General features: G+C 43.1%; 1 protein-coding gene across 1 annotated transcript in view; it reads right to left on the minus strand.

Annotated features, from left to right (window-relative positions):
- Positions 1-19,890, minus strand: part of LOC123999764 (kin of IRRE-like protein 3) — a 138,962-nt gene that overhangs the window by 61,283 nt on the left and 57,789 nt on the right. The window contains exon 6 of the mRNA XM_046305791.1: positions 2,037-2,142. Within this exon, the coding sequence (XP_046161747.1) occupies positions 2,037-2,142 (106 nt within the window). The remainder of the gene's footprint in view (positions 1-2,036; positions 2,143-19,890) is intronic.

Raw genomic sequence — 19,890 nt, forward strand, 5'->3', positions numbered from 1 at the left:
GCTTTGTGATGGTGTTACGGGATTTTTTAAAATCAATAATGACTAATTATGTATACATTTCAAATCAGGACTGACTAATCAGAAGACTATTATGTTACTGTATATATACTAATCAGAATACTATTATGTTACTGTATATGTATTAATCAGAATACTATTATGTTACTGTATATTTATGAATTTTCTTTCTTAATCCTAGTACTGAACATAATGTGTGTAAATATAATCAAGAATTAGAACAATGACTGTCTGTTCCTTGGTAGAATGAACTATATCTTCAGACTCGCTAGAATGCTTATCTACACAAGAAGACCTTGGCTCGGCCATAAATTATATTAAATTGGTAGGGAGACGATGTGGGAAGGCTTGAGATACTGCCTTTGTACCAGGGTGGCAGAATAGATGGGTTGGTACTGGAACTAATGACGTTATTTTCAGTTTATAACCTGTGGTAAACTGTATCGTGTTCAGTACTCTCGTGAATAAACTCTGCTGATTGACTTTAAGACTGGGCTCTGTCCATTATTATCGAATAAGGGTCTTACAAATCCTTATGAATTGACAGAGTGTTTGATTTTAATTGGGTATTAAAACATAGAGCAATGTAATTCCTGCAACAGATGGCCACTCCAATACCTTGACTTTGTTGTCTTATGTTATTTTGCTACAACTTTGGAAGTATGCTTGGGATCATTGTCCATTTGGAAGACCAGTTTGCGACCAAGCTTTAACTTCCTGACTGATGTCTTGAGATGTTGCTTCAATATATCCACGTAATTTTCCTTCCACATGATGCCATCTATTTTGTGAAGTGCACCAGTCCCTCCTGCAGCAAAGCACCCCCACAACATGATGCTGCCACCCCCTGCTTCACAGTTAGGATGGTGTTCTTCAGCTTGCAAGCCTCCCCCTTTTTCCTCCAAACATAACGATGGTCTTTATGGCCAAACAGTTCTAATTTTGTTTCATCAAACCAGAGGACATTTCTCAAAAAAGTACGATCTTTGTCCCCATGTGCAGTTGCAAGGCATAGTCTGGCTTTTTCATGGTGGTTTTGGAGCAGTGGCTTCTTCCTTGCTGAGCGGCCTTTCAGGTTATGTCAATTTAGAACTTTTTGTAACTGTTTCCTCCAGCATATTCACAGGGTCCTTTGCTGTTGTTCTGGTTTTGATTTGCACTTTTCACACCAAAGTACGTTCATCTCTAAGAGACAGAACGTCTCCTTCCTGAGCGGTATGATGGCTGCGTGGTCCCATGGTGTGTATACTTCGTACTATTGTTTGTACAGATGAACGTGGTACCTTCAGGCATTTAGAAATTGCTCCCAAGGATGAATCAGAATTGTGGAGGTCTACAATTTCTTTCTGAGGTCTTGACTGATTTCTTTTGATTTCTCCATGATTTCAAGCAAAGAGGCACTAAGGTAAAGGTACACCTCCAATTGACTCAAATGATGTCATTTAGCCTATCAGAAGCTTCTAAAGCCATGACATCATTTTGGGAATTTTCCAAGCTGTTTGAAGGCACAGTCAATTTAGATTATGTAAACTTCTTATCCAATGGAATTGTGATATACTGAATTATAAGTGAAATAATCTGTCTGTAAACAATTGTTGGAAAAAGTACTTGTGTCTTGTACAAAGTAGATGTCCTAACTGACTTGCCAAAACTATAGTTTGTTAACAAGAAATTTGTGGAGTGGTTGAAAAACGAGTGTTACTGACTTCAACCTAAGTGTATGTAAACTTCTGACTTAAACTGTATGTGGTTGTTTATTGTGCTATACCCCAGTAGAGCAGCATAACTTGGACAGAGAGACTACAGAACTCCTAAAGCAGCCTGTATGCATAAACATGAGAGGAATGTAGATAGTGTGTATATAGGCCTACTGAACACAATAAGTGCATCAAAAAGTGGAGATTTTGGGTCACTCAAACCAAAAGATTTAAATCGGAGAGAAAAATAGATGTGTGTGTGTGAGAAAGAGAGAGTGTGTGTGTGTGTGTGTGTCTGTATATGCAGGTGTACTAACTCACCTGTAGTGGATGACTGGTGGGTTAGCTTTGGCAGAGCAGTGAAACTTTACCAGATTGCCCTCCAGTATGGGCTGGGGCTCAACAGATAGGTTGACCAGGGGCAGGTCTACATGGGAGAGAACAGAGGGTTAGTCTATAAACCAATGCCAGAGTATGGTGTTAATATTAGGACAGCCTCAAGTCCTGCCGAGACCGAGACTGTCCTATGGACATCGTACAGGTGAGTCTGTGCCTGGGTCGTGCTAGTAAGGGCACGCTACTAAAAATGCTTCAAAACTTTCTCGAAATGGAATTTAAAAAATTTGTGTTTTGTATTTGACAAGTCAAAATCAATGTCAAATTTTACTGGTCACATACACACATTTATCAGATGTTATTACGGGTGTAGCGAAAAGCTTGACTTCCTAGCTCCAAAAGAGCAGTAGTAACTAACAATTCACAACAATAGAAACAAATCTAAAGTAAAATAATTGAATTAAGAAATATACTGTATAAATATTAGGACGAGCAATGTCGGAGTGGCATTGACAAAAATACAGTAAAATAGAATACTGTATATACAGTCATGGCCAAAAGATTTGAGAATGACACAAATATTAATTTTCACAAAGTTTGCTGCTTCAGTGTCTTTAGATATTTTAGTCAGATGTTACTATGGAATACTGAAGTATAATTACAAGCATTTCATAAGTGTTTAAGGCTTTTATTGACAATTACAGGAAGTTGATGCAAAGAGTCAATATTTGTAGTGTTGACCATTCTTTTTCAAGACTTGGCAATCCGCCCAGGCATGCTGTCAATTAACTTCTGGGCCACATCCTGACTGATGGCAGAACATTCTTGTATAATCAATGCTTGGAGATTGTCAGAATTTGTGGGTTTTTGTTTGTCCACCCGCCTCTTGAAGATTGATCACAAGTTCTCAATGGGATTAAGGTCTGGGGAGTTTCCTGGCCATGGACCCAAAATATCCATGTTTTGTTCCCTGAGCCACTTAGTTATCACTTTTTCCTTATGGTAAGGTGCTCCATCATGCTGGAAAAGGCATTGTTCCTCACCAAACTGTTCCTGGATGGTTGGGAGAAGTTGCTCTCGGAGGAAGTGTTGGTACCATTTCGTTCATTTGCATGACAAAGATGGACTTTGCAATCAATTGCAATTCATCTGATCACTCTTCATAACATTCTGGAGTATATGCAAATTGCCATCATACAAACTGAGGCAGCAGAATGTGAATTTGTGTCATTCTCAAAAATGATGGCCACGACTGTACTTTTGAAATAAGTAAAGCAGAATGTAAACATTACTAAAGTGAATAGTGTTCCCATTGTTAAAGTGACCAGTGATTCCATGTCTATGTATATAGCGCAGCAGCCTCTAAGGTGCATGGTTGATTAAGCGGGTGGTAGCCGGCTAGTAATGCTATTTATCATTCTGATGGCCTTGAGATAGAAGCAATTTTTTCAGTCTCTCTGACCCAGCTTTGATACACCTGTACTGACCTCACCTTCTGGATGTTAACGGGGTGAATAGGCCTTGGCTTGGGTGGTTGATGTCCTTGATTATCTTTTTGCCATTCCTGTGACACCGGGTGTCGTAGGTGTCCTGAAGGATAGGCAGTATGCCCATGGTGATGCAGGAGAGCCCTGTAGTTGCAGGCAGTGCAATTGCCACAACTGTAAACATTTGTGAGGTTCTTAGGGGACAAGCCACATTTCTTCATCTTTCTGAGGTTGAAGAGGTGCTGTTGCGCCTTCTTCACAACACTGTCTGTGTGGTTGAATCATTGCAGATTGTCAGTGATGTGTACACGCAGGAACTTGTAGCTTATCTTAGCTTATCTCCTTCTCCACTGAGGTCCCGTCGATGTGGAAAGGGTTGTGCTCTCTCTGCTGTTTCCTGAAGTCCACAATCAGCTCCTTTGTTTTGTTGGCATTGAGGTATTTTCCTGGCACCACTCTGCCAGGGCCCTCAACTCCTCCCTGTAGGCGGTCTCATCATTGTTGGTAATCAGGCCTACTACTGTTGGCTACAAAAGTTATTGAGTTTGAGGCCTGCATTGACACGCAGTCATGGGTGAACATGGAGTACGGGAGGGGAACTGAGCACGCACCCTTGTAGGGCCCCAGTGTTGAGGATCAGCGAAGTGGAGTTGTTGTTTCCTACCTTCACCACCTGGGGTCGGTCCGTCAGGAAGACTGGGATAGGGAGAGATTGAATATGTCCGTAAACACTCCAGCCAGCTGGTCTGCGGATGCGGCTAGGGAAGCCCTCTGGGCCGGCAGCCTTGCGAGGCTTAACACGCTTAAATGTCTCACTCACGTCGGCCACGGAGAAGGAGAGCTCACAGTCCTTGGGAGTGGGCTGGTTCGGTGGTACTGTGTTGTCCTCAAAGTTGGTGAAGGTGTTTAGCTTGTCCGGGGGCAAGACGTCTGTGTCCGCGACATGGCTGATTGTCACTCTGTAATTCATGATTGTTTCATGTCTGATCCATTGAATTGCAATTCTACTTTGTCTCTGTACTTACGTTTTTGCCTGTTTGATTGCGTTACAGAGGGAATAACTACACTGTTTGTATTCAACCTTATGCCGAGTCAGCTTGCCATGGTTAAATACGGTGGTAATAGAATTGTCAATATAGCTACAGTGACTCACTAACTCATGTGTATAATTAATTTATGGTTGGTTCGTTGGTTCTCAGCCAGTCTCAGCTGGCCAGTAATCTTGCTGCCAATTTAGTGAGGCTAGTAAGGTAACAGCACGCTGAAAATATTGAAATGTCCTTGTTAGGTATACTTAGCTAGCCAGTCAAATATAGATAAATACAATTAGTGGAGTGGTTAAATTGTGTGTTTTGTTGTAGGTGGTACAGAATCTGGGTCCACCAAAATGCACTTCCAACCCGTAGCTCTGCACAAGGTGAATGTAACGTCGTTCGTCTGTTGAATAAAGAGAGTCAGACCGAAATGCAGCGTGTAGGTTACTCATGACTTTAATTAAATATATCGCGGTACGTGAAATAACTGAATAAATACAAAAAACAACAAACGGAATGTGAAACCTATTACAGCCTATCTGGTGAACACTACACAGAGACAGGAACAAACACCCACAAAATACAACACGAACTCAGGCTACCTAAATACGGTTCCCAATCCGAGACAACGAGAATCACCTGACTCCAATTGAGAATCGCCTCAGGCAGCCAAGCCTAACTAGACACACCCCTAATCATACACAATTCCAATTTATACAAACCCCAATATGAAACACAACATATAAACCCATGTCACACCCTGGCCTGCCCAAACATATAACAAAAACAAAAAAATACAATGACCAAGGCGTGACAGAACCCCCCCCCCCTAAGGTGCGGACTCCCGGACGCTCCTCAAGAGCATAGGGAGGGTCCGGGTGGGCGTCTGTCCATGGTGGCGGTTCTGGCTCGGGACGTGGACCCCACTCCATTAATGTCCTAGTTCTTCCCCTTCGCGTCCTGGGATAATCCACCTTTTCCGCCGACCATGGCCTAATAGTCCTCACCCAGATCCCCACATAACTGAGGAGCAGCTCGTGACAGAGGGGCAGCTCAGGACAGAGGGGCAGCTCGGGACAGAGGGGCATCTCAGGACAGAGGGGCATCTCAGGACAGAGAGGCAGCCCGGGACAGAGGGGCAGCCCGGGACTGAGGGGCAGCTCGGGACAGAAGCAGCCCGGTACTGAGGGGAAGCCCGGTACTGAGGGGAAGCGCGGTAGTGAGAGAAAGCCCAGTACTGAGAGGAAGCCCAGTACTGAGAGGAAGCTCAGTACTGAGAGGAAGCTCAGGCAGGTAGTAGGCTCCGGTAAATCCTGGCTGGCTGGTGGAACTGGATGATTCAGGTTGTCTGGCCGATCTAGAAGATCTTGGCAGACTGGCACTTCTGGCGGATCTTGGCAGACTGGCACTTCTGGCGGATCCTGGCAGACTGGCGACGCTGGGCCGACTGGCGGCGCTGGGCAGACTGGAGGCGCTGGGCAGACTGGGAGCACTGGCGGAGCTGGGCAGACTGGGAGCACTGGCGGCGCTGGGCAGACTGGGAGCACTGGGCAGACTGGGAGCACTGGCGGAGCTGGGCAGACTGGGAGCACTGGGCAGACTGGGAGCACTAGCGGCGCTGGGCAGACTGGCGGTGCTGGCGGCGCGGGGCAGACTGGGAGCACTGGCCGCGCTGGGCCGACTGGGAGCACTGGCCACGCTGGGCCGACTGGGAGCACTGGCGGCGCTGGACAGGCAGGAGACTCCGGCAGGGCAGGAGAGGAGAAAGGCTCTGGCTGCGCTAAACAGGCCAGAGACTCCGGCAGCGCAGGAGAGGAGAAAAGCGCTGGCTGCGCTGAACAGGCGAGAGACTCCGGCAGCGCAGGAGGGGAGAAAAGCGCTGGCTGCGCTGAACATGCGAGAGACTCCAACAGCGCAGGAGAGGAGAAAAGCGCTGGCTGCGCTGAACATGCGAGGCGCACTGGAGGCCTGGTGCGTGGTGCTGGAACTGGTGGTACTGGATAGAGGACACGCACAGGAAGCCTGGTGTGGGGAGCTGCTACCGGAGGACTGGTGTGTGGAGGTGGCACAGGATGGGCTAGACCGTGAAGGCGTACTGGAGATCTTGAGAGCAGTGTAGGCACAGGACGTGCAAGGCTAGGGATGTGCACAGGAGGCCTGGTGCGTGAGGCTGGCACCAACTTCACCAGCTGACTAACACGCACCTCAGGTTGAGTATAGAGCGCTAACTCAGGCGCTATCAAATCCCTGACACGATCCGTCGGACGAATATTATATCTATAGCACCAAGCTAGCAACTCCCTCATTACTCTCCACTCCACTTTCCCCATTAACTCCTTCACAGTCTCTGCTTCGCTCACCTCTAACACTGGCTCTGGTTCTGGTCTCCTCCTTGGCTCCTCACGATGAACAAGGAGAGTTGGCTCAGGTCTATCTCCTGACTCAGTCATACTCTCCCTAAGCCTCCCCCCAATACATTTTTTGGGGTGACTTTCTGGTTTCCAGCCTAGTTGCCGTGCTGCCTCCTCATACCTGCGCCTCTCCGCTTTACCCGCGTCTATTTCTTCCTTGGGACGGCGATATTCTCCCGGCTGCGCCCAGGGTCCTTTACCATCTAATTCCTCCTCCCATGTCCAAATCTCCAAGTGGTGCAGCCTCTCCCACTGCAACTGCTCTTCACGATTAACAGGGAGAGTAGGCTCAGGTCTGACTCCTGACTCAGCCACTCTCTCTCTGCGCTTTCCCCCGTTACTTTCGGTTTTCGCTCTGCATCGCCGTGCTTTCCTTTTCGACTCCATACGTCTATAGCCCACTTCGCACTGCTGAAGCGAATCCCAGGCGGGCTCCTGCACTCGCTCTGAGTCGGCCGCCCACCTGTCGATTTCTTCCCACGTAGTATACTCCATGCTTCTGCTGTCCATAACGTCGTCCTTTAGCTCCTGCCAGTTCACACGCTGCTCGGTCTGTGAGTGGTGGTGGGTGTTTCTGTAACGTTGTTTGTCTGTTGAATGAAGAGAGTCAGACCGAAATGCAGCGTGTAGGTTACTCATGACTTTAATGAAATATATCGCGGTACATGAAATAACTGAATAAATACGAAAAACAACAAATGGAACGTGAAACCTATTACAGCCTATCTGGTGAACACTACACAGAGGCAGGAACAAACACCAACAAAATACTACGCGAACTCAGGCTACCTAAATACGGTTCCCAATCCGAGACAACGAGAATCACCTGACTCCAATTGAGAATCGCCTCAGGCAGCCAAGCCAAACTAGACACACCCCTAATCATACACAATCCCAATTTATACAAACCCCAATATGAAACACAACATATAAACCCATGTCACACCCTGGCCTACCCAAACATATAACAAAAACACAAAATACAATGACCAAGGCGTGACAGTGAAGGTAAGTTTGCAAAATATTTACAAGCTGACAGCTTAGATATGTCAATATACAGTAAGCATGGTATAAACATGAATTGGTTAGTGTTTGTATGATTTGTGTTATGGGGTTACAGGTGATTAGCCTGAGGAACACAGAGTACCTTCCAGACCATGTAATCCATTTAGTTTACGCCTTTGCTAAAACTCAGGTTATCTGGAATCATTCCACGGTGCCCTGCTGAAAAGTACCCCAAAGAGGGGGCCTTTTTGGGTAGGGTTAGTTATGGAGCACAACAGATTGTGGGACAGAAACCAGCAAGGAACACTGAAAAGGCTACAACAGTAATGACACAACCGCTTTATTCTCTTAGCAGATTCTCAAGACAATACAAATTCCTGTGGAAAGGGCAACTATTGACAATTATATGTCAAAGTCAATGGGCGGGGGAGGTTTAGACAGTACTTTGAGATGAGGAAGGGAGTTTTGGTTGTGCAAGGTAATGCTTAAGACAGTTAATGTGTCGAGTGATTGAGGTGCACTTTCTCAATCTCCCATACACAAATTCATACTGTGCAAGAAATGCCTTCCTAAGACTTTTCACACCTTTAGCCCAGCCCACTCACATTGTTGACTGATCTTTCTTCTAAAAAACAGCTCCTAATGTCCCCTCATTGTGCCTAAACAATATGCTAGAGGGTAAAGAGATCAACTGAATGGTACAAACAAAGGCATGTTGCCCTACGTCTCTTCCACAAAGTGTAAAATGCTTTGTTGCTGATGTTACACGTTTGCTAACAAGTTATACATGTGATGTGTGGAGCATAATAAGTTAGCAGGCACCAGGCTAACAAGCTTGCTAACAAGTTATAAATGTGAGGCGTGGCGCATAATAAGTTAGCAGGCACCAGGCTAACTGTAATATTTGTGTTGTGGAGAAATGACCAGGCAGGAGGCGGGAGTACAGTTAGTTTTCATTTAGTCAAAACCCCTCGTGCTCTACAGTTCCCGGCACCCCAGTGCGCATTGTGCATTTCCTATTAGGTGTAGTAACATAACACTGCCGTAATGCATTACTGCTTAGTAACAGCACAGTAACTAATATAAACAAATGTAGATGCCAGATACTACACTAACTAGCTAGCCAACTCCAGTAATGTGCTAACGTCTGCTGGAAAACCTAGCTTTAGATTGCTAGTTGTAAACGGCGTAGCTTGCTGTTTAGTAACTAGCCATATCTATGACTAAAAAGGGAAGAGGTTTAACAACCGAGATACAAAATATTTTATTTTTAGTCATAGATATGGTTACAGGTAGTTGTTTGGTTAGGTAATTTAGCTAATTAGTTAGCAAAATAAAAAATAATTTGATTTCTCCTCTGTAACACAGTATGTTAGCCCAATATGGGTTTCAGTAGTTAAACTAATGTTAGCTAGCTAGCTAGGTAGCTAGACACCGTATTTGTCATCTGCCCTCTTTGATGGGTAGCTGAGCTTCTAACGTTAGCTAAATCCAACTCTTTGTTTTGAATCGTCTTCACTATATTCCGGTTAAAACATGTATGATTGAATATCAACATGTAGCTAATAGATGGTCCATCGACGAATTCGTGTTGATGAGAGGAATCACTTGAAGTCATTGCGTCTGGTAAATTCTTTCAGTATTGCCTAAAGGATTGTTGTCAGGGGCCAGAGGATGAATCACCACCCAGTAGTTTTTCAGAGATTGTAAAAATGTGTCGGCTTGTATATTTGATAGGCCGCTGATAGGAACATCGCTGAAAGACGTCCAATGGCTCTATCGAAGAAGGACAACCATATCTAAACACACAACAAAGTATGATCAGTATAATGTAGAGCCTTCGCAAAATGCTACAAAGCAGGACTACATGTATATTTAGATCTCACCCCCAATCAATGACCTTAAAGCCATCATAGGGTGTATAATTCAGTGTGCAAAACCCTGACCTGCCTTCCTCCTGGGCAATTATGTCTGAAACACATCTCACTGCCCTAGAAATGTATCAGACATGATGAAAACAAGCCCAAATTCCCCCAGGGCGAAATTCCCCTTCAACCCCATCAATCACGATGGCCTGAGTTGTCGCCAAGATAATCGTGAAACCATGAACAGGCGTCAGAGCTCAGGCCTTCAATAAAATAGCATGATCACCAGCTTTTGACAGATCCACAAACAAAGTAGCACATGTCATTTTAGTCTCTAAAGCATTGACAAGAAAATTAACAACTAAAGTGGTTGCTGTAATCGTGCTATGCCCAGGCCCAAACCCTGATTGGTTTACATTCAAAATACATTTCTCAAATAAAAAAGAGCAAAATTGTACATTTACCAATGATTCAAGAATTTTAGCTAGACAAAGAAGCCTTGAAATGGGGCGGTAATTATTAAGATCACTCCTATCCCCTCCCTTATGGATTTGCAGCACAAGAGCTGATTTCCATACTTTTGGAATATTTCCTGATAAATGTTACATACATTTTTTTTTTGTTATTGAGCAAACAATGATGCACACTTAAGCAGAGCAGTATCCATTGGTAGCCTCCTGTGGATGTATTGTTGTCTGTTGCTAGCATAGCATCCAGGACTTCTTATTCTGTAAATAGCCCCCCCAAAAAGCTTTTACTATCATTTCTCTGATCATTCAGCAAGTTTCCCCTAACAACATCCTGCCCAATATCATTGTGAATAGGCTTAGAGGTTATTTGAAAGAGAGAGCCCAGTGAAATAAAATGGTGATTAAATGCATAAATGATGGCATTTTTTTCTGTAATGAGGTCAGTGTCTGAATTAATTTGTTGTGGCAGAGAGGAAGTAATAGAACCCTTCAGGGATTGGACAGTTTTCCAGAATCGTATTAATCACCAGTTTATTATTAATCACTCTTTCTGACACTGATAGTAACTCCTTATTTAGAATTTCAGTGAGCTCATCGGCTTTGTGTGCTGACATGTAGAGTGTGGAATCATCTGCGTACATAGTCAATCCAGCTTTGTGTAAGACCCGTGGCAAATCATTTGTAAAAAAAATAGAGAAGAGTAACGGCCCAAGGCAACTGCCCTGAAGGACACAACACTATACATATCTGACGTTAGAGAAGCTTCAATTGAAGACACTCTGGATTCCATTAGATAAATAGCTTTCCAATGATGTGATGATAGGTGATGCAGAGTTATTTGTTTCTTTTTCTATCCAATTACAATGTATGATCAATAACATCAAAGGCTGCACTTAAATCTAACAATACAGCTCCAACTGTCATCTTATTATGCATTTATTTAACCATTCATTAGTCCTCTGAGTCAGTGCAATACAAGTTGAGTAGTGCCCTTCTATATGCTTGTTCTCAAATAATTCTCTCCATCAATTTACTAAGGACAGGCAGCAAACTGATTTAGCGTCTGTTCGAGCCAGCAAATGGTTCTTTACTATTCTTAGGCAGCTCTGCAGCTAGTGAAGAGTTGATCAATACAAGTGGACGTCACAGATCCAACACTATTGGTTTGCACTCTAGTTGGTTGAGTGATAACCTGGGTCATATTACAGGCATTAGTCACAGTTTGAAGCTTCCTCTTGAGAGGCCCGCTAGTTGCTAACCAGTCACTGTTCAGGTTACCCAGAAAATAGATCTCTCTCTTAACATCACACATACTATCAAGCATTTCACACAAAAGAAGAGGCTTTAGATGAGGCAGGTGAACATACAACCACAACACTTCAACAACATTTGACATGCTTTAAAGGAAAATGGGTCTGAACATATTCAGCAGCACCTCCCCCATAGGCATTCCTGTCTTTTCTGTAGATGTTACATCCTTGTATTGCTACTGCCGTATCATCAAATAATTATCTAAGTAAGTTTCAGAGAGAGCCAGTATATGATGATGTTAGCAAACTATTGGATTTTTTAAACCTTATTTTTAAGGCTACATATATTAATATGAGCTATTCTTAGCCATTTCTTGGGTAGCTTATCAGGAAAAAAAACTTTCTTTGGCAGATAAAGTCAGTCAATCAGGCACTTGTGAGTGTCAGTTGCTGTATGTGTGTGATATTGGGCTGAAGCTATTGACCCGGAAGCTTGGGTTTCTCCCTCCTCCCAGGCTTTTGGGACAGAGGGTGGACAATGAGCTTGTCGTAGCGGATGTAAGCAATGTCCCCATGCTTTCTTTCCACCTTTGGCACACAGCTTCAGAGAAGTCCCCGTTGAGGAAGATGTTGATTCCTCTCAAGTTCTCGGCTCTCTCCAGAACAGACATATTTTCCTTGAACCTTAGGAACTTGACCACTATTGGCATGGGTCTGTCACCTGGGCTGGTTTCAGATTTCCCAGACCTGTGGGCGCGATCTGCCTCAATCTTCCAATGATCCATCGGCAGCTTTGCAATGATTTATTTTCTAGCTTTCTCCTCAGACTCCGTCCAGGTCTCATGGGGAGACTCTGGTATTCCATCCACAACAATGTTATTCCTCCTGGATTGTCCCTCTATATTGTCTGTTTCAATGACTGACTGACAGACAGTGCTGATGACATCTCGCGTTGACTAACAGTTTGTTGTCAACTTGCTGCAAATCTCTTACAGGATATCTGCCTCTGCCTGAGAGAACTGCAAACTGTTCTCTAGGCGGGGCGCTACTTTCCCAAATGACCAACATCCGGTGAAATGGCAGAGAGCCAAATTCAAATAAAATTACTATAAATATAAAAATTTCATGAAATCACACATGCAATACACCAAATTAAAGCTACACGCCTCTATCAAACAATACACTTCCCTCGACCCTCATTCTGAACAGGGCTACGTCTTCATTTCTCAAAGGAAAAAACATAAACCAATTTCTAAAGACTGTTGACATCCAGTGGAAGCGATAGGAACTGCAAGCAACTGCCTTAGAATTCTAGATTCCCAATGAAAATGCATTGAAAAGAGAGTTACCCCAATTTTATTTTCCTGGATGGTTTGTCCTCTGGGTTTCCCCTTCCAATAAATTCTGTTATACTCACAGATGTCATTCAAACTGTTTTCTATCCAACAAATACAAAGAATAAAAATAATATGCATATCCTAGCTTCTGGGCCTGAGTAGCAGGCAGTTTACTTTGGGCATGCTTTTCATCCGGACGTGAAAATACTACCCTCTATCCCAAAGAAGTTAAAAGTCCTGGACCTCTCTGGTCAGATAATCCCTTGTTTTGTTAGTTGAGTCCACCAGAAATTTGACAACGCTATTTTCCTGTTACTGTAACAATTGTTTGTCGATATTTAAAATATTTAAAAGATCACGCTTCTGTGAATGTCAAAACACTGTCTTCTCCATACTTCCCACCTTCTTTAGCTTTGGGTGGCATGATGGTAGAAACTTAGGTTACCTCTGTTACTCCACACAATTCCAACCAGCACAGCTCGCAGCCCCGATGGAACCAGCAAAAAACAACAGGGATTTAATCAGCCACAAGCCTGGGACTATCTGCGGTCGCAGCTACAAGAGCTAACCGTGTCGTGGACTTTTTAGTGTCTGTAAAACCAGATTGACTTCCCTAATACAGTAAGTCGATTCAGATGTGTGTGTGGTCCTGTCTGTCTGTCTGTCTGTCTGTCTGTCTGTCTGTCTGTCTGTCTGTCTGTCTGTCTGTCTGTCTGTCTGTCTGTCTGTCTGTCTGTCTGTCTGTCTGTCTGTCTGTCTGTCTGTCTGTCTGTCTGTCTGTCTGTCTGTCTGTCTGTCTGTCTGTCTGTCTGTCTGTCTGTCTGTCTGTCTGTCTGTCTGTCTGTCTGTCTGTCTGTCTGTCTGTCTGTCTGTCTGTCTGTTTGTGTGAGAATATGTGTGTGTGTTAGCACAGGCACGTGCATGAGCGTATGACCCCAATCGAATGCAGATGGCTTCAGTTGTCAGAGTCAGATATGTGTGATTGCAAGAAGCAGCCTGTTAACAACTGTATAAACATTGTTGCAGTGGCTGGGGTTTGATGCTATCCTGACCCCCGGTAAAGACATTTTCACACAGCAGTGCTTAAACCGGTTAATTAAAGATTCACTCAGTCAAATGTTGGAGATAAAAGAGCAAAACAAAGCAAACAACAAACAGAGCGGAAAGGGCTCGTTAATACTCTCCTCTGTAATGGCTGATATTTTCCATTCAGATTAATTGGAGCCTCGTTTCACTTGCTAATTGCTACATTAGAAATGTATACAACTTTTTAAAGAATACCCGTGATTAAGGACAGCTCCGGATGAAAGCAACTAACACATAAATTAAACAAATTAAGCAAACAACAGTGTTCAGACGAATGAACTGAATGTGCCTTCAGTGGGAGCGTTGGGAGCGATGTCTTCGTCAGGGTCCTTTTTCGGGCTGTTTTCAAAACAAATCACACTTAGTTAAATAATCCGCTGCTGAAATGACTGAAACGGAGTGGGATTGTGCAAATACAACAGGTTATCCAAATTACCCCTGGCACTAGCCTAGGCAGCCTCAGCAGCCCCACAAGCACGCCAGAGATTGATAGCGGGGGCCCGGAACCATCAAATGCTCTCTCACTCTGTAACTCTCAAAGTGCTTTAGATGTGTGCAGCGATGGGGCCAATTCTGTGCTGCTAGTTCCAAAAACACTCTCTGTCATTTTTTCAAAAGTACCTCTGATCTTTCATATAAGCAAATGGAACTCTTTCACTTTGACTTGTGCCGCCTTGATTGTGTTTGACTTATCAGGAAAAGGTTTAGAAAGTATACAAAATTACCTCCTGACCCTTTGGCCAAGGGGAGATTATAAAAATCGATTTATGTAGCTTAGTGTGTTTTTCATTCAACAGATCTTGCCAGTGCATTATTGGTGATTGTCACATTGGTATGAGGATCGGGAGACAGGTGCTGGAATGCGTTTTTTTTAAATTATTACCCAAATTACAGCATTCCGTGTAAAGGCACAGGGACGAAGACCAAACAAACATGTAAACAAAACACACAGGGTTGAAACCCAAACAAAAGAGTGAGGAGTACCTCGAATAAATAACACAAGCGCACAATGATACCACACGGGACAAGACCCATAATCATCTGCACAATACAAGCGGCACGAAAGCCAAAACAACACAGCACCAACGGACATTGTAACAATAATGGACAGCCTAATGGAAGCCAAAGGGCACATATATACAAATACTAATCAGTGGGAATAGGGGATAGGTGTGCGTGATGGAATTTCCGGAGGGATCCTTGTCAATAATAACTTTCATGGATTAAAGATGTTCATTCATTTCCCGTAAAATTAAATGGAATGCTTGTTATTCCCCCGTAAAGGCCTTGTAGGAAGCTTTGCTCGAATATTACAGGTAAAAGATTGACAATTTACTACCAGTTCCAAAGAAAAATAAATAATCCCCCAAATCTCCCAAAATATAAAGCAGTCACTTAAAAGCCAACATCCTTAGGTCAAGTCTTAACTCTTTTCTATATGTTGAAGAAACACTCTTATATTAGTTTTTTATCCAAACACTTTTTCTGAAGTACTTTTATGAGGACAGTGTGATACAGAAGTAGCCATATACATTTCAGTCCGAGAGCAGTTGCATCAATTTAACCATGGCCAGGTCAGGGGTGTTAAGGGAAAGAGAGCTGTAGCCAGGCTGATAAAAGTACAGTTTAGGCTAACTAGGGGATCTCAAGATGCCACTCTTTGAGGAGTGTTATACTCTAACGGCACTTGAGTAATCCTACTGCAGTTTTCCATATGGGCTCTCAGCTGGAATTTACTTCCCAGAATACCACTACCACCTGAGGGGGCACGAGACACAGGAGGAACCCCTGAGGTGTTCCCCTAGGCTCTCAGCTGGGGCCAGTTCAGTTCAACTGCCATGGCTATAAATTGTGTGAGAGGAGATTGGGGATTCAGCTGCAGATCACTCCAGTCATACCCTACTTCTGACCTCTGCCAAAGTCTCACACAAGCAGGTATCAGAATATATCGAAATGTGTAGTGCTAAAACGAGCTATCTATGTGTTGGCGTGGATATAACAGTTTGTGGAGATTAGAAAGAGGAAAGCTTTTTTGTGTTATATAGAATGTACTTTATTCCGTCTTGAAAGGGGAAACCTCAATGTAAAGTCACGTGAATGGAGCTGATTTTAGCGATTGTGATTGCATTCACACATCACTTCAATGAACGATTGCAATGGCGCAACACGTTTCTTTTCCTACTTCCATAACACCCTCACAGTATCTCCTGCCCCTGTTACACTCTAGAGTTGCGTTCTACCATGTATGAGCAGCCAGCAACCATCTTACAAATGGGTGGGAGTTTAAGTTGTGGACACTGCGTTGACTCATTAGCCGAGACACGGCAGCAAATGGAGGTTGGCCAAAGAAACAAGCTGACAAGCCATAAGACATACGCTTCAAAGTCTGGAACATCACTCATTTCCATCAAGGCCAACCAATCAAACTTTCCCTCTTTGAAATATAAAGATGTTGTTTTACCATTGTCAGTCTGCTGTCTATTGTGGTTGAAGTACACACAATTGGAAAGCAGTAAATAAAAACAGCTAAATCATATTTCATTGGTCACATAACCATATGTATTTGCTGTCTTGAATGGCTGCTCTTTTCCATGTTGTTACCTCCAGATATCTTCTTTAACTGTTGGCCGATGCCTGGTCCAGATCATTGTTGTGCTGTTTGCTCCCGTGGCTGATGGACTACTTTGTTGAAAGAAGCAATGCTTTGTTGAGGAGCTCAGTAACATGGTGGAGTGGGCATATGGCATTATTGTTACCTTAGCTGCTTTTATTTACTGCTTTCCAATTGTGTGTACTTCAACCACAATAAACAGCAGACTGACAATGGTAAAACAACATCTTCATATTTCAAAGATATAAAGATTGATTGGTTGGCCTTGATGGAAAAGTTTGGGAGTACAAGCTACTGTTACGGAACAATAGAAGGCAAAATAACAACACCGACAACAATGACAAAAAGACACTTCTAAAGATAATTTTGTTCAAGAAAAAAGGTTGCCGAAAAGGGCTTGTTGTTGCTTGATTCTCTGTTAATGTTTTTGTGCTTGTCATTCTGATGGAAATCAAACGCCTGTGCTTTTCAAAGTCGACCCACCTTTGAAGACTGCCTCAATCTACCCCAGTCTGTCGGTTCCAACTGACTTGAATATCGGTTCTACAATCAAAACAGCAGATACCTGTGGGCCGTATTTCTCATTAACAGTCAAATGCATTTCAATCAGGAAACACATTTGCACTTCGGACAGATGTTCTATTCATAATGCCTTATGTTGCAGGATGCATCTTTTTTTAACACACACCTGCAGGGTTTGCAAATGAGATAGCCAACAAAGAAGGATGGGATGGAATGACAAAACAAATAAAAGTGATTCCACCCACCTTATGAAGGCTAATGCACCGTTTGAAAAGAGGGAGAGGTGGGGAACTGTATAATGAGAATGACTGGGAGAGGGGTCTTCATGTGTTTGTACATAATATCCTGGGGGTCTTGTTTAATGTTACCAGATGCAGATTCATAAATGCTTAGTTGCAGATGACAATATTACATCCCAGATTATTAATTCCATTGGTGGGAATGGTGACAAGGGATCTTCAGCTTTAAAGCTGAATTTATTTTAAAAAGCCAATGACTTTGACAATTACTAATTCATTTGCCATGAAATCTATGACATCTATGGCAATGCAATGATGAAGGTTATGACAAAATTGGGCTCACAGGCTCAGTCACCCAAAGGCACAAACATTACCCCCATGAAGCTCACCTATCATGTTCACTTCTATCAAAAAACCTGTGAAGTTGCTAATGGGGAGGTTCTAATAGAGAGATAGATACTTCTGGTGAATGTAAATGTATGGGACTATTTTAGCGAGAGCTAGCAGACTCCTGGGAGAGACTGGGCAGCTTCCTTCAGCTTGTTGAAGCACTCTTCTTACTTTAGCTGTCAGAGTGAGTGTGTTTTTGTTGTGAAGAGATACATTGTGTGTGTGGCTATGTGAGAGAGAGAGAGAGAGAGAGAGAGAGAGAGAGAGAGAGAGAGAGAGAGAGAGAGAGAGAGAGAGAGCGAGAGAGAGAGAGAGTGCGTGCATGTGGTTCCCAGTGGACACAACACATCTGCATTTGGCCATTAATTACACCCCCCCCCCAAAAAAAAATGGCAGTATTATTGCACTGCTCTTATCCACTACATGCAATTACTCATGGAGGCCCTCGGACTCGCACCCTTCTTGTGCATTGATCCTTGCAGATCATTGTGGTGTCAATGAAAACCAATAAAAAATTAAAGGACCTCTCAAAAATAACGTCTTCGTTTTTTTTAACGAGAGAGCTGTTTTTAATTTTTATTTGATTTAACCTTTATTTAACCAGGAAGGGCTCATTGAGATTCAAATATATTTTTCAAGAGCGCCCTGGCCAAGATAGGCAGCACCAAGTCATTACAAAAAAATTACAGACAGACAACATGAAAAACTACAAGTAATCTAGTAAAAACCATTGAATTCACAAGAGTATAAAACAGCAAATTAAAAACAAATAACAAATAAAAAGGTTAATAATAATAATAACAAATAAAAAGGTTGTAAACCCAAAATGGCTTTGTAAATAAAAGTATACCAGTGACTGAGCCTACGAGTGACTAGAGAAGGCCAGCCAACCCTGGTATACAAAGTGCAGTGGTGAGTAAGTGTTTTGCTGTCACGCCTTGGTCATTGTATTTTGTGTTTTTGTTATATGTTTGGGTAGGCCAGGGTGTGACATGGGTTTATATGTTGTGTTTCGTATTGGGGTTTGTATTATTTGGGATTGCGGCTGATTAGGGGTGTTGTTAGGCTTGGCTGCCTGAGGCGATTCTCAATTAGAGTCAGGTGCTTATCGTTGTCTCTGATTGGGAACCGTATTTAGGCAGCCTGAGTTTCGCTTTGTATTTGGTAATAATAAATAATAATATATGCCATTTAGCAGACGCTTTTATCCAAAGCGACTTACAGTCATGTGTGCATACATTCTACGTATGGGTGATCTCGGGGATCGAACCCACTACCCTGGCGTTACAAGCGCCATGCTCTACCAACTGAGCTACAGAAGGACCACATAATTTGAGTCAATTGGAGGTGTACCTGTGGATGTATTTCAAGGCCTACCTTCAAACTCAAAAGAAATCAGCCAAGACCTCAGAACAAAAATTGTAGACCACAAGTCTGGTTCATACTTGAGAACAATTTCCAAATGCCTGAAGGTAACACATTCATCTGTACAAACAATAGTACACAAGTATAAACACCATGGGACCACACAGCCGCCATACCACTCAAGAAGGAGACACGTTCGGTCTCCTAGAGATGAACGTACTTTGGTGCAAAAAGTGCAAATCAATCCCAGAACAACAGCAAAGGACCTTGTGAAGATGCTGGAGGAAACAGGTACAAAAGTATCTATATGCACAGTAAAAACGAGTCCTATATCGACATGACCTGAAAAGACGCTCAGCAAGGAAGAAGCCACTGCTCCAAACCCACCATAAAAAGCAGGTGGGTGATTGTACCTGTCTCTGTGTTGTAGTCACCAGATAGGCTGTAATTAGTTTCACATTCCGTTCTGTTGTTTTGTATTTAGTTTCAGTTATTTCATGTACCGCGTTTTTCATTCATTAAAGTCATGAGTAACCAACAAGCTGCATTTCGGTCCGACTCTCTTCTTTCAACAGACGAACGCCATTACATTTGCAGTTTAAAATAGATTTCAAAGTGCCATGTTAATGAGTGTCAATTGATCTCAAACACTGAGCGGAACATTCATATATAAAATATTCCCGTAGTTTAGTAAAGGCATAAATGTAGCTGATACTAGCCTCCGGTCTGGCTTCAAAAGAAAAACCGGCCTTATTCCTAAAATAAAA

Source organism: Oncorhynchus gorbuscha, linkage group LG16 (genome assembly GCF_021184085.1).
Source record: "Oncorhynchus gorbuscha isolate QuinsamMale2020 ecotype Even-year linkage group LG16, OgorEven_v1.0, whole genome shotgun sequence".
Lineage (NCBI taxonomy): Eukaryota > Metazoa > Chordata > Actinopteri > Salmoniformes > Salmonidae > Oncorhynchus > Oncorhynchus gorbuscha.